Here is a 12513-nt window from a genome sequence, read left to right on the forward strand (position 1 = left end):
TAAAACAGAGAAGCTGGAAAAAAACACTTTTGATTTAGTGAAATAATGATGACTCCCACTTAAGGTGACAGCATCTGCAGTTTTCCACTTTATGGTGACATCCAAGGCCAGTATCAGATGGTCCTTGCAGAAATGCAGGTGTTGATAAAGTGCTGTCTGTGGGACCCTGTGGAGTGTTTGTCAGGTTACTGCTCAGCCACTCAGGTACAAGTCATTTAAATCACATTAATCTGCCAGGGAGCTGATGTGACCTTCACATCCTTACTAGTGCAGAGCCTTTCAGCTCTGCTTGTTATTCCTTTGAGCCATCAGTGTAGCAACTCTAGGTAAATGTTTTTTGGTCCTTTGCTACCTGCTCTGCCCCTCTAGGTAGGGTGGATTGTGGGCAGGAACAAGCTCTTTCTCAGTATTAATTGTCATCACAATGCACTTTTAAATAATAATTAGGTGTAAAAGTCACAAACATTATTCTAATCCTGACTCATTTCTTTTGCTAGAGCTTTTCATTTTGAGGACTTGTCTTAATGTGTCCTCCACTATCAAGACAAACCAAGAAAGCTCTTTCCTTTCACATCTGCTTTTTTTTTTTTTTTTAATTTGGGCATGTGATTGTCTAATTGCTGTTTATTTTAAGAGCAGAGTGACTTGCCCAGAAAGGATGTGTCTTATCTTTCACCTGAATTGGAATTGCCTTTGTCAATTTACTTTGGTGAGGAATGAGGCAGCAGAGTCCTTCTCCTACAATCACAGCTCATTGTTGTAACCCTGCCACTCCAGCCTTGCTTTCTCACTGTGCTGTGTGAAAGCAAAGTGTGCTGTGCCTGCTGCTTCTGCCCCTCCCCTGGCCCTGGCACAGAGGAGGGGTGGGGACCTCTGTGACTGACTGTGACAATGGTTTTACATTGCAGGAGCCTTCTTCCTCTACGCAGGCTTTGCTGCCTTGGGACTGGTTTTCATCTATGGCTGCCTTCCTGAAACTAAAGGGAAAAAACTGGAGGAAATTGAATCTCTGTTTGAAAACAGGCTATGTACATGTGGTATGTCAGATTCTGATGAAGGGAGGTACATCGAGTATATTCGGGTGAAGGGAAGTAATTACCATCTTTCTGACAATGATGCTTCTGATGTGGAATAATTTTCAGCTGCTGATGTATTTAATCATTTAAAAGCCTTCTGGGGGAAAAGCAGCTCTCTGATGACCTCACTGCCCTGCTTCTGGTCTGGTTCTCCTTTCTACTGTGTATTTAAAAATGCCTTCATGTTCAAAAATGCTCCATTTGGGAGGAAATTCAATATGCTAGCGTTTTCTTGATAACTGAAAGCAATGGCTTCCAAAAGAGATTGAATTCCACAGTTATGTGACTTTACCAAGTGTATGTGACACTGCTCCACCCCCAGAGGTTTAGTAGGGTGCACTGTACCAGATGAATACAGAAGGCTATCCTAGATGGTCAGGGGCTGTCCTTATCTCCAATACTGACAAAACCTGAAATAATCAAGTGGCTGATGAGAAAGCAGCTGACAGCTGTTGGATCCCCATCCCATAGGAGCCAAGAAAGAAGCTCTGCTGTGCAGTATGACAAAGGATGAATGCATAAGCTGCTGTAATGGTAACCATTTAAAAGGTTTAACTGATTGGGAAAATACAAATACCTGCTGTATCCATCAGAGGGACATTTCCCAAATTTACCCAAAGAGAGAGAATTTCCATTATTTGAGCTAGCAAGTAGAGAGCCATCCTCACCTGGATGGGGGTTCACTAGGGTGGTGTGTGCCTGTGCTACACCAGGTTATCCACCCAGTGCTGCTCCTGAGTACATGCTGCAGTTGGGAGTTGATGTTTGTGAGAAAAACTGCCAAAATTGATTACTGACAGCAGGAAAACAGAGCTCAGTACGTGGCCACATGTACAAATGTACTGGTATATATTGCTAGGTACAGCATAGAGGCTTCAGTTAAAAAAAAAAAAAAGTTTGCTTTCCTTTTTAGCATTTGAACATATTGGTTTGTGCCTAGTTTTGAACACAAAAATACCATTAGCAAAAAGAAAGAGAAGGAGGGGAGAGGGTTTGTGCTGCTCAATGCACAGTGGTCATCCCTCCTGCGCCTTTTGCTTGTGAAGAATTATTGCCTTCAGTTTATCTCCATATGTGCCGAGTGAATGACTCCCAGCACATTTTTCTTCAGATTTCCATAGTCAATTGGTGTCTTGCTGGACCTAAAGAGAAATATTAGCCATGGCCAGAAGCCTGCATCTCGTATTAATTGCCTTACCGAAGCATTGCAAACTTGTCAAGAAAATGTCAGGCACAAAACTAACTTGGCTGCCTTTAGCATGGTAATGAAAATATGAATGGTATTTTATTCACCTGCTGTGATTGCTTGCCTTGGCAAATTGAATTTTATGCAGCTACATAAAAATATTATTTGTTTTTTCTTTGTCCTATCCTCACTGCTTTAAGTCTTCAAAGATACGAGTTTGAAAGCATCAACAATTCAAATTCTTATCTTTGAAACATTTGCTTCATGAAAGAATGTGGGAAAATTCCTCTGCCTGTGGACTGACACCCATTTATTTGGTAAAAAATACATTTCTTTTTCATTGTGTAAAGATTAAAGAAGTCATTAGGTTCATTAGCTTTTATAGATTTGGTTTGTGGGTTTTTCTTGGTTGAAAAATGTTTTTAATGTTGGGTTGCTATCAAAACCAAGCCTGGACATTTTTTACTAAATTATTTTTATTGGATAACATGGGGTTTTGTCGTTGTAAAGAAGTCTGACATAATGTTATCTAATCTTCTGTGGGGGGAGTTCTTATTCTCCAATTATTGACCTTCAGGGATTGGGTGTTTTTTGGTTTTATTCTTTTTTGGGTTGTTTTTTTTTTTTTTCGTTTGTTTTTTTCTTTTTTCTTAATCAGAGAAATATTTTTGGAAAGAAAACATTTTAAAGAATCCTCCTGTGACTTGACTGGGGCTAAAAGGGAAAAACATAGTAGACAGAGGGAATTTCAACTGAATCTTTGCAAAGAGCAGCTCGACCTTGAACGTCTCCTGTGTGGTGAGAGGGCTGGATTCTCATGCCTTCCATCTTGCCTCCCTTTTAAGCGCACAATATTTTCATGCTTGAAAGCACCAGCTGTAGAAAATGCTGAGATCTCCAGATCTATCTATTGCAAATGCTGAGGTCCTCAGACCTCCCTACAAATGCCCCTGGCTGTGGGATGTCTCCCTCTGGCTGTCACCTCTTTGAAGCCTTCACTGAAGGTGCAGTACCTGAAATGAGAAAATTAGATACTTGGCACAGAGAGAAGAACAAAATCATTTCAAGGAGAAATTAATTTATTTCTGAAACCAAAAAATGGTGTTTGAAGACCCGAATTGGAAGCAGTTTTGTTACCTAGAGCAGTGTGTGAATAGGTGTGTAACAGCCAATCTGTGCTTACACAGTTTAAGTGGTTTAAGTGGGTATTTTCTGGCTTCTGGGGATGGGGACTTAGGGTTCTGATGGCCCCAAAAAGCACAAGCCCATATTCACCTTCACACCTGTGAACATTCCCTTGCTTGGTGTGTCTGGAGTGGGAGCCAGGCCCCAGCGCCGGCCCCGTGTCAGCGCTGACCTCTCTTGTGTCCACAGGGAGAGGGAAGGTGCAGGGATTGGGCAGAACTGCAGCAAAGTCACTGGAAAGGTCACTGTCACGGGGTCAGCAGCCTCTTCTGTTTTGCAGGCAGTGCTGGGGCTTTTTAGCAGCAGAAGAACCATCCCTCTCTGCCAGCCTTGTTCCATGGACCTCCCCAAAGGGCGCTCAGTTGCGTACAGCGCTGGGCTCATTTTCTCAACACAAGAGAAAACAGTTAAACTTACTGAAAACACTTTTCTGAAGGTTTGTATCCCCTGTGCTTTCTCCCAAGACACAGCAACTGAAACATGCATTTTATTCCTCACTGCTGCTGGCCATGAGGGTACAAAATACATTGGCTTCCTTATTGTCCCTCCCTGTTCTGTGCCTACGGAGAGCGGGATTTAAGTCTTCCTTTTAGGGTTTCTTCACACCAAGAAAGCATTCCACACCTTACAAACACTGAACCAAGCATCGTGTGTATTAAAAATGAGATCAGATACTTCAAATTAATCTTATGCTGTAGGGTTTTATTTTTAGAATCTGTGAACATTTAGAGTTTGTGAAGAAAATTAGAAATATGTTTCTATTTTGCAAATATTTTTATGTGTATTTTAAGTTTTAAGAGATTTTTGCTAAAGGTAGACCTTTAACATTGCAGATAAAAGAATAAAATACAGTGTAACTGAGTAATTTCTTTTTACAAGAATTTCATTTATGAAGTAGCATAAATATTATGTCTAAGCACAATATTCTTTCATTGAAAGCTTTTTGCAGAAGATGTGAAATTGTTTCTTCACAAGGACTGCACACTTAATTCAGGTAATCTGTGCATCAGGAGTGTTAAGAGTAATACTGCTGGTAGAGATGGGCATATTGATTATACACAATAATTTGAGATATTTTAATTCTGAATTATCCACCAACTCTATAACTATTATTATTCTAATTCTGAATTATCCACTAACTCTGTAGTTAGTTGTGAGCTAACTCTAACTATAAAAGAAGCAAATCCTGATGCATTTTTAAAAATATTAAAATTTAATTCATGTTAATTTGCATATAGTAGCTTGTTCACCATGCTGAGTAATTTGAGATAATTTGGCACTTTTTTCTTCCCCTTGTCACTTTGTTGATCAAAATAATCTTTTAACAAGAGAAGCAAACCTGTTTTGAAAATAGAGAGAGTCAAAGCAAGGCCCAGGAGCCATTTGGGGGCTGGAGTTTCATTGCTGTGTGGGCACCTTGGATTGGTCACTCTTGTGGACGTTTCCTTGGGAGGTGCAGTGACAATGCTGGCAGAAATGGTGGGGCAAGAAAGGGTGAATCACAAAGGACCATTGTTCCAACACTAACTCATTTTGGGATGGGTTGATAATGCCACATTTGACTTGTGTAGGAGTTAGGGTTGGGAGGGGAGAAGAAGGAAATTATGCGCCAAAGGCACCACAGAGTCAAGTTTCAGTAGAGATGGGTGTTGTAGCCAGCAGGAGCAGTCTCTGCTTGTCTCCCTTGTGGGGTGGGGGCTGTGCTTGGCCCTGTGGATAGGAATGGAGGGGCTGTCAGGGGAAGAAGCACTCTAGTGTTGCTCTCCCATGCCTGTGTGGAGGTGAGGGCATGGCAGTGGAGTTGGCAAAGTTGTACTTTTTTCCTTGGTGAAATCTCTTTTGCCATTTGTAGTCACTTGGGCTGAGCACAGGGGAGAAGTTTTGACCTTCAGGGGCTGCTACAGGCCCTAAGCAAGAGTCTTGCCTTAGGCCACAGTCCCACAGGCATCCAGTGGGCAAGGGAAAGACAGACCCTGTACTTCTCCACTTTTTACCCAGCTTTATACTTCTTGGTGATGCTCTTCTAACATGGTCATTTTGAAATTTTACTTGCATTGTTGGCTTTGTTGGCTGAACATCACTACTGCAGAAGAGGCAGAATCTTCACAGCAGAGAATGATCTAGGGGTAGAAATCAAGGCAGAAGAGATGGTTCTGCAAAGCACTTTAAAGAGTAAGATATCTGTGCACTTTTTTCTGAGAGAATCAAGCTAACTAAACCCATTCCTCTGCATTGGGAAGAGAATCAAGCTTTGTGTACCAGGCCAGAAGCAGATAATGCCACAATATGTGCTTTATGGCAAAATGTGTTTTTATTGCGGGTAACATTTACAGCTTACATGTAGCTGCTGCCTATAAAGTGACTCAATTGTTCTCTGGATTTTAACAAGTCATACTTTTGTGCAAAAATCTTAGTGGTTTTCTATCAATCTTCATCACCTTGTGTACAGTACAGTTAAGCATAATCCACAGTGGTCTAGATTGTGGCAGTGTTTCAAATGTCAGCACAGTAAAATTCTAGGTGAACATTGTTAAAGAAATATTGTTGTTTGTGATACTGGGGGTTAAAATTCCTCAAAGGCAACTATATATAGATTTTAAAAGTCTGAAAAAAAGGCAGTTCTTATCTATTTTGTGTATGTTTTCATATAGAGAAGGAGTTTTTTATGTGCCAATAACCATCACTGTAGTGTTTTGTAAATGGGTGTTAATAGTGTTGCAGAGTTCTGTATATGAGAATATACTTTAGCCACAATGACCTGTTAGTGTGAACCGTGGCATGTTTTTAATCTTACACCTCTCATCAGAGGTGCTCACTCGTTGGCTTCAGTAGAGCTCACTCATGCCAGGGGAAGTTTGACAAGAGTCAGGCCTCACAATACAGACTTCATCTAAATCCCTGCTTTTTCACATTGTCCCTAGACAGTATGTTACATGTGAATGATCTGGCACATGTAATTTTAAAGCTCCAACTCCAGTTCAGTTAATCTCCTTGTTTTTGTTGAGAAAAATGATGTCATAATTTGGTTTGGCCTTTCATAACATTTATATAAATAAGGAGCATACTGATGAATTATGAATATTGTCCACCTATTTCTAAAGGAACCATCTGTTTCTGAAGTGTTAAAATAAAGGCAAATTTCTCTTGCTGCCTTAAACATTACACAAACTTTGGAGAGGATTGAATGTATGACCATCCTCGTGACTTCTGCGGGAGAAACTTCGTGGATGCTCAGCAGGTGTGAAACGAGGCGGTTTCATGGTGCTGGGATGCTCGTTACACTGCAGGCCCTGCCTAGAGCACGCCTGCCATCTGTTTGATTTCCAGTGTTCCAACAGTCCCTGGGAAACTGATGGGATTATCCATGTGCTTGATATTCTCCATGTGCTCAGTGTCCTGCTGGTCCGGGACGTCCCTGGGAAGTGGCACGAGTCATGTCTCTGCTTTCCATTGTGAATCTCACTCCTCTACAAAATGGTTAACCGGATCTTGGTGGGACAAATGCCATCTAGAATATCTGAGACATTACTGGGGACCAAGCTGAGAGTAAAAATTCCATGCTGAATAATGTGCACATGGTGCCATCAGGCACACTGTAATCCCTGGGCACAGGTTATGGTATTCAGTACAAAACAGGTTTTGGCAAAACAATTTGCTGGGTTGTCCAAGTCATTTCTTAACCATGTCGAAAATGTGCCATTTCCATTTCCAACCGGTCAAGCCTATAATGTATGAAAGTGTTGTACATTTTCTGAAACTTAAGTGATGTAAAATTATTTAATTGACTTATGATTGCTTTAATGAAGTTTGGTCTTTACATAAAAATAAATATCTTCAAAGAATTGTCAGTGCCAGAAGTGTAAATGAACAAAATAAAAGGTGAGATACTTAATTACAGAATTTTTGTCAAGGTTTCATTTGTTTGAGTATTCAGGTCACCTTTTAGAGTGGCAGCTTCACATTGCTCAGCAAAATGAGCTCAGATAGGCCATGGGTTTGCCTGAAATAAGGGAAGGGTAAGATTAGCTGTGGATATGATCTTAATATGATGTTTTTCAAATCAGAGAATGGTTCTGTGACACCAGGTAAGTGTCCCTTCCTTTCTGGGGGATTTGTGTGAAGAGCTGAATGCAGATATGCAGAGCTGCCAACTGTCCCAATGTCCCACCATGGGTTTGCAATGTCCTTTGCCCAAGCAGACTCGTTTCCTTACAGCAATTTACACTGTCAGACTTGATTATGGATTGGGAAAAGAGCAGCAGTTGCTGCTTTCTAATGGTGAACTGTCCTAATTCTGTGTGTTTTATTAAGAAAATTGCTGGAATCAGTTTGATGGCTAAAAAAAGCAGCATGACCATGACTGTGCTGTGCTGGGGCTGCCCTGGCTGCACTCCCCGGTGTGACAGAGGAATTGCACCCACGAGAGCAAATGGAAGATGGTTCTGTTACATCCACCCAGCACAGGTACCACAGCTGAATCCTGGTGAGATCCAGAGCTGGCTCTGACAGAGCTGTAGCCCTTTGGTCCAGGATGCAGAGAGATCACAGCCAGTGGGGAGAAGCTGGCAGTGGGAGACTGCTTGGCAATCCTGTATCTGTGGCCGTGCATATCTCCATGTGGGGAGCCAGGCAGCTCAGCACTGTGACTGACAGCTTCTCTTTCTAGGTTTCTGGCTGATGGTGCTTATAAAGGTGATGGGTGACTGCAGTTCATATTACTTGTCACCAAAACTACATGGCAGCTTTGTGGGATAATGAAAATCTGGTGGCTCTGCTGTTAAGCACTCAATTTTTTTGCCTTCTGCCATTTGTCTATGCTCCAGCTACTATTACAAAAGAACTACTGATGGATTGATTTTTGCCACATGCATTCTCCCTTGTGTAGAACTGAACTGCAGGCAGTTACAGTAGTTGCTCCAAATCTTTGTGAGCATTTTCAGGATCAGGACTGGGTGATGCTTCATCTGAACTGAAGTCACCCTTAAGAGTGCTGTGTGGCCTTTGCTTTGTGCAAGGCACTAAGTGCTTCTTTCAAGGCTTCTACAGTTTGTGGGAGGTAAGTGGGGAACTTAAAGGTAAGCTTAAAAAAAAAGTCCCTTTTCTCTGATCCCAGTGGTCACCTGGGCTGGTTGAAGGGACCTGCTGCCAGTTGTCCCCTGAGCTGGTGTCCCTCCAGTTCACCCCTCAGCCCCACAGAGCTCCCTGCACAAACATACTTGGGTGCTTCAGCTGATACAGTTTCACTTCCACTTGACAAAAAATGATTGGCATCTCAGCTCTGCTCCTGATGGACAGTCTAATGCATTCAGCCCATCAAGCAACCAGCTGAGCTCTGTGGAAACCAGACACACACACACACACTGGCATCAGCACTTCCACGGTCTCATCCTGGGGCTGTTTGTTAGCTGGTCTCCAGGGCAGGTTCTCACTCCCTTGTTTAACATGTGTTACCTACCCCATACCTGCATGTGTGTGTGTGATTGAGAAGGTCTGCATAGTCCTGAAGCTTAGAAAGCTTTTGCTTTTTGAGAGTTAACTGCAGAACTACCAGGAATATTTTCTGCATGTCGATTTTGGCAAAAAAATCTGGAGGGCTGTGTGAGTTTAATTTGGTTGGATACTTTTATAGGAGATGTTGGGATGTGGGTTTCAGGAGGATACAAGGATCCATCTGTTTTTCTGATGTATGAAACCTTTGCCTTAGCCAGCACACTCTGATTTTGGGGGCTGTGATATCCCATGAAAGCTCAGATAGAATCCTTAATGCCAAACAGAAAAGCAGGGGTCATACACAGAGCAGTGAGATGTATTGTGTGAAGGAAGAAAGAGAAGCACACATCCAAAATGACCTGCCCACAGTCTTGTAACACATCAACACCAGCACCACACAGGGGGGACTTAGGTGCCTTTTATTGCAGGTAGAAAATGGCAGGGAAATTAAAGGCTTCCAAAGCAGCCCTGTTCTGTGGATCATTCTTCCACAGATCCTTAGATCAGATCCACAGATCCTTCCAAGAACGCACAGATCCTTACAAAGATGCAGGAGTTACACTCAGTTAAGGAGTGTAGAAGCTGCAGTGCACTGATGCCAAGGGAGAACGTCCCTTGAGGGGACTCAGGTGTGAGAAGGGAAAACAAAGGGCCTCCCACTTTCACAAAAGCAGTGAATCACTGCAGTGTCCATCCCCATTGGAAAGAGAGCAACTTACAAATCAGTAAAGGTGGATAAAGGGGCTGGAGAGGTGGGGAAGATCCATGCCTGAAGGAGCAGTGAGAGTTTGGGGCCCATCAGGGAGGTGGTGTGAGATACATGAGCAGTTTGAGGGCAGAGGGGGCTGGATTAGCTAAACTTCGTAATCAAGGTGATATGTGGAATTGAGACTGGATCAGGTTGCCACGGCAACATGAGCAGAAAAAACACAAAGCAAATCCTGAGCAGAGGCTGGGGGAAGGAAGGGCATAAGGTGTGGAGGATGGTTAGTGAAGTGTGAGTGTGGGGACATAGTGCCCATAGTGTCTCTGCCACACCGCTGCCTGATGTCAGGGGACAGTGTCAAGCTGTCCTGGGTAGAGGGGGGCAAAGTCAGAAGTCAGCACTGGGCTGAGGATGCAGCTGATTCAAGATCTAAATCTCTCTCTAAAAAACAGGTTTTTTTTCCCAGGACTCAGATTCATAGGCTTAGTCTTCAATTTTTAATTTTGTTTTTTTACACTTCTTGAGTGCTGGAGTGCACTTTTTAAATTGTCTAATCTATCAAAACTGCATATATAGAGAGAATTATTCCCCATTTCTATGGCCAGCTCTCTGTTCTCTGCTGTTCTCACCAGTTTGTGCATGGTGACAAGGCACAGGAGCAGGGTCAGGAGCAGGGTGAGCCAAGCCCTGCTCTGCTGGCACATCCTGCCCTTCTCCTTAACATGTGGCATTTTCAGCCTTCCCAGTCCTGCAGCTTTTCCTTCTCAAAACCATCTCCACAGCTGAGGCTGCTGAGACCCTGTGTCCCCATCCAGCTGTCACCAAATCACACATACACATTTTCCACCTGAAGCCTTCACTCAGGGTCACTCAGCAGAGCTGTAGCTGCAAAGGGGCTGTTGGCAGTCACACAAGGAGCTGTCCTGCAAGTGCCAGATGACTTCTCCGTCCCTAAAGTGGCACTTGTGGCCTGCAGCAGGTGGCCAGGGCCCCACTGGGAAGTGGTGCCTTGGAATAAGCATTGCCAAGAAATTGGTACTTGTTCTAACATATTCATGGGGAGATGGCATCAAAACTGTCTGGCTGCTCCCAGTGAGCTCCTTCATTGTCAGGATGTCTGGTCAGTGTGCTCTGTCACTGGTTTGTCACAAGATGTGACTGCAGTCAGTCAGTCTCATGCTGTATGTCTTCTCCTGTGCTTTCCCTGGTAATCAAGGTACCCATAACCTGCAGGTTGGCTGAGGGGGCTGAGGGAGAGGTAGATGCCCCATACAGCTTTGGAACTAAGCTGGAGCTGCTGTCCCCACTGCTCTCCTCTCATGGGCCACTAAAAATGATGGGAAAAAAGTCAAGAGCAAGCAAAGTTTTTGTAAGCTGGGAGAAGGCTAACTGCCACCCCCAGCCTGGTACCAGATGAGATACTTTTTGTATTCTGTCTATGTCAAGCTTCCTTGTGGCTGGTGGGATTCACAGGGATACCCTGGGGACCCTCACAGTCCCTGGTGGGGGAGTGATGAGTGCCCATAGTTAGTGCAGCCCAAGGCTGCAGGGCTGCTGGAGGAGCTCTGGCTGTGCACTCAGGGATGAGCTGGTGTTGGGGTGAAACACTGCTGCTCTTCATTGCTGCACAGAACTGTGGGTGAGGAGAGGCAAGAGAGGCAGGAGCTGTGCTCTAAGGAGGTGGAGCAGGGCAGGGCAGCAGCAGCACCCAGCCTCCCTCCCCATACACCTACAGCTCCCCCTCCTCCAGCCCCAGGCCCCTGCCCTGCTCTCAGCACAGGGAGGAAGTGGCTCAGGCAGTGGCTGCCTCCATCTGCAGCAGCTGCTGGGAGCAGGCACAGCTTCCCTGGAGCCCCTTCCTGGCAGGGCTTATTCCCCAGCCCCAGCCGGGGTGTGTGTGATAGCAGCTGGCCATGGCCCCAAGTACCCTGCTCCAGCTGGCCCTGCTGTCAGTGGGGCTTGCACTGGGCAAGCTTGGAGATCCCTGCCAGTTTCAGCTGGTTTGGGGTTCTCCAGAAATTAATTTGTTTGCATGGAGTGCAGCTTCTCTGGGGAGCAAAGCTCCTTACAGATCTCCTGTTTCTCAATAATGACTCCAGTCCAGGAAATGAAATAAATCTTCTGCAATAAGAAAGATTGGTCTGTCCTGTGATCAGCCACAGCTCTGGGTCAGGCCAGCACCCATGTGCTGAGTGTGACACTGGCAGTAAATCACAGCACTCTCTCTGCAAATGGGCACAGATAAATGGTTCATCTGGACATGTTTTCTTTCAGCTCTGTTAAACAATTCAACAGGCCTCTTTCAGCCTCCTGCCTTATCTTGACTCTCTCACTCTCCACCCCTCTGTGTTTGGGCCCAAGATCCCCCATCCCCTCCCACAGAGCAGGTGTACCAGCACCCTCTGCAGCTCTGTGCTGTGTGGGAGCTCACCAGGAGCTGCTCCTGTCAGCTTGCACACCCAGAGGGCTGTGGCACCAGAGCAAGCACCATCAGGGTGTGCAGTCACTGCAGAATGCTTGGAGAGGGGGACACGTTCAGCATTCAGCTCAGAGAGTCAGGAGACCTGGCTGGAGCTCCCCATCACCAGCCCTGGAGAAGCAAGCTCTGGTTTGGGTGACTGGGATTGTCACCTCTAACCTCTGAGAGGCTGTCAGGAGAAGAGGCTGAGAAGCATTGCAGAAAGGTCATTGACTTTCATGAGGACAGAGAAGGCACTGAATGCAGAGAGTTAAATGTTTTTTCCAGGAAACCTCATCCTCCCTCAATCTGCTATCTGTTAAAACCCTTGAAAAGCCAATTCACAGTTTCTACCAGAGAAATAATTACTTGTATGAAGACTTAAGCCTCTCATTTCCTATAATGATAATCC

General features: G+C 44.5%; 1 protein-coding gene across 1 annotated transcript in view; it reads left to right on the top strand.

Moving 5' to 3' along the window:
• The window catches only part of SLC2A13 (solute carrier family 2 member 13), a 147011-nt gene extending 139664 nt beyond the window's left edge, over nucleotides 1-7347 (top strand). The window contains exon 10 of the mRNA XM_036400340.1: nucleotides 909-7347. Coding sequence (XP_036256233.1) covers nucleotides 909-1135 — 227 coding nt within the window. The 3' untranslated portion in view covers nucleotides 1136-7347. The remainder of the gene's footprint in view (nucleotides 1-908) is intronic.
• The last annotated feature ends 5166 nt before the right edge of the window (nucleotides 7348-12513 follow it).

Source organism: Molothrus ater, chromosome 5 (genome assembly GCF_012460135.2).
Source record: "Molothrus ater isolate BHLD 08-10-18 breed brown headed cowbird chromosome 5, BPBGC_Mater_1.1, whole genome shotgun sequence".
Taxonomy (NCBI): domain Eukaryota; kingdom Metazoa; phylum Chordata; class Aves; order Passeriformes; family Icteridae; genus Molothrus; species Molothrus ater.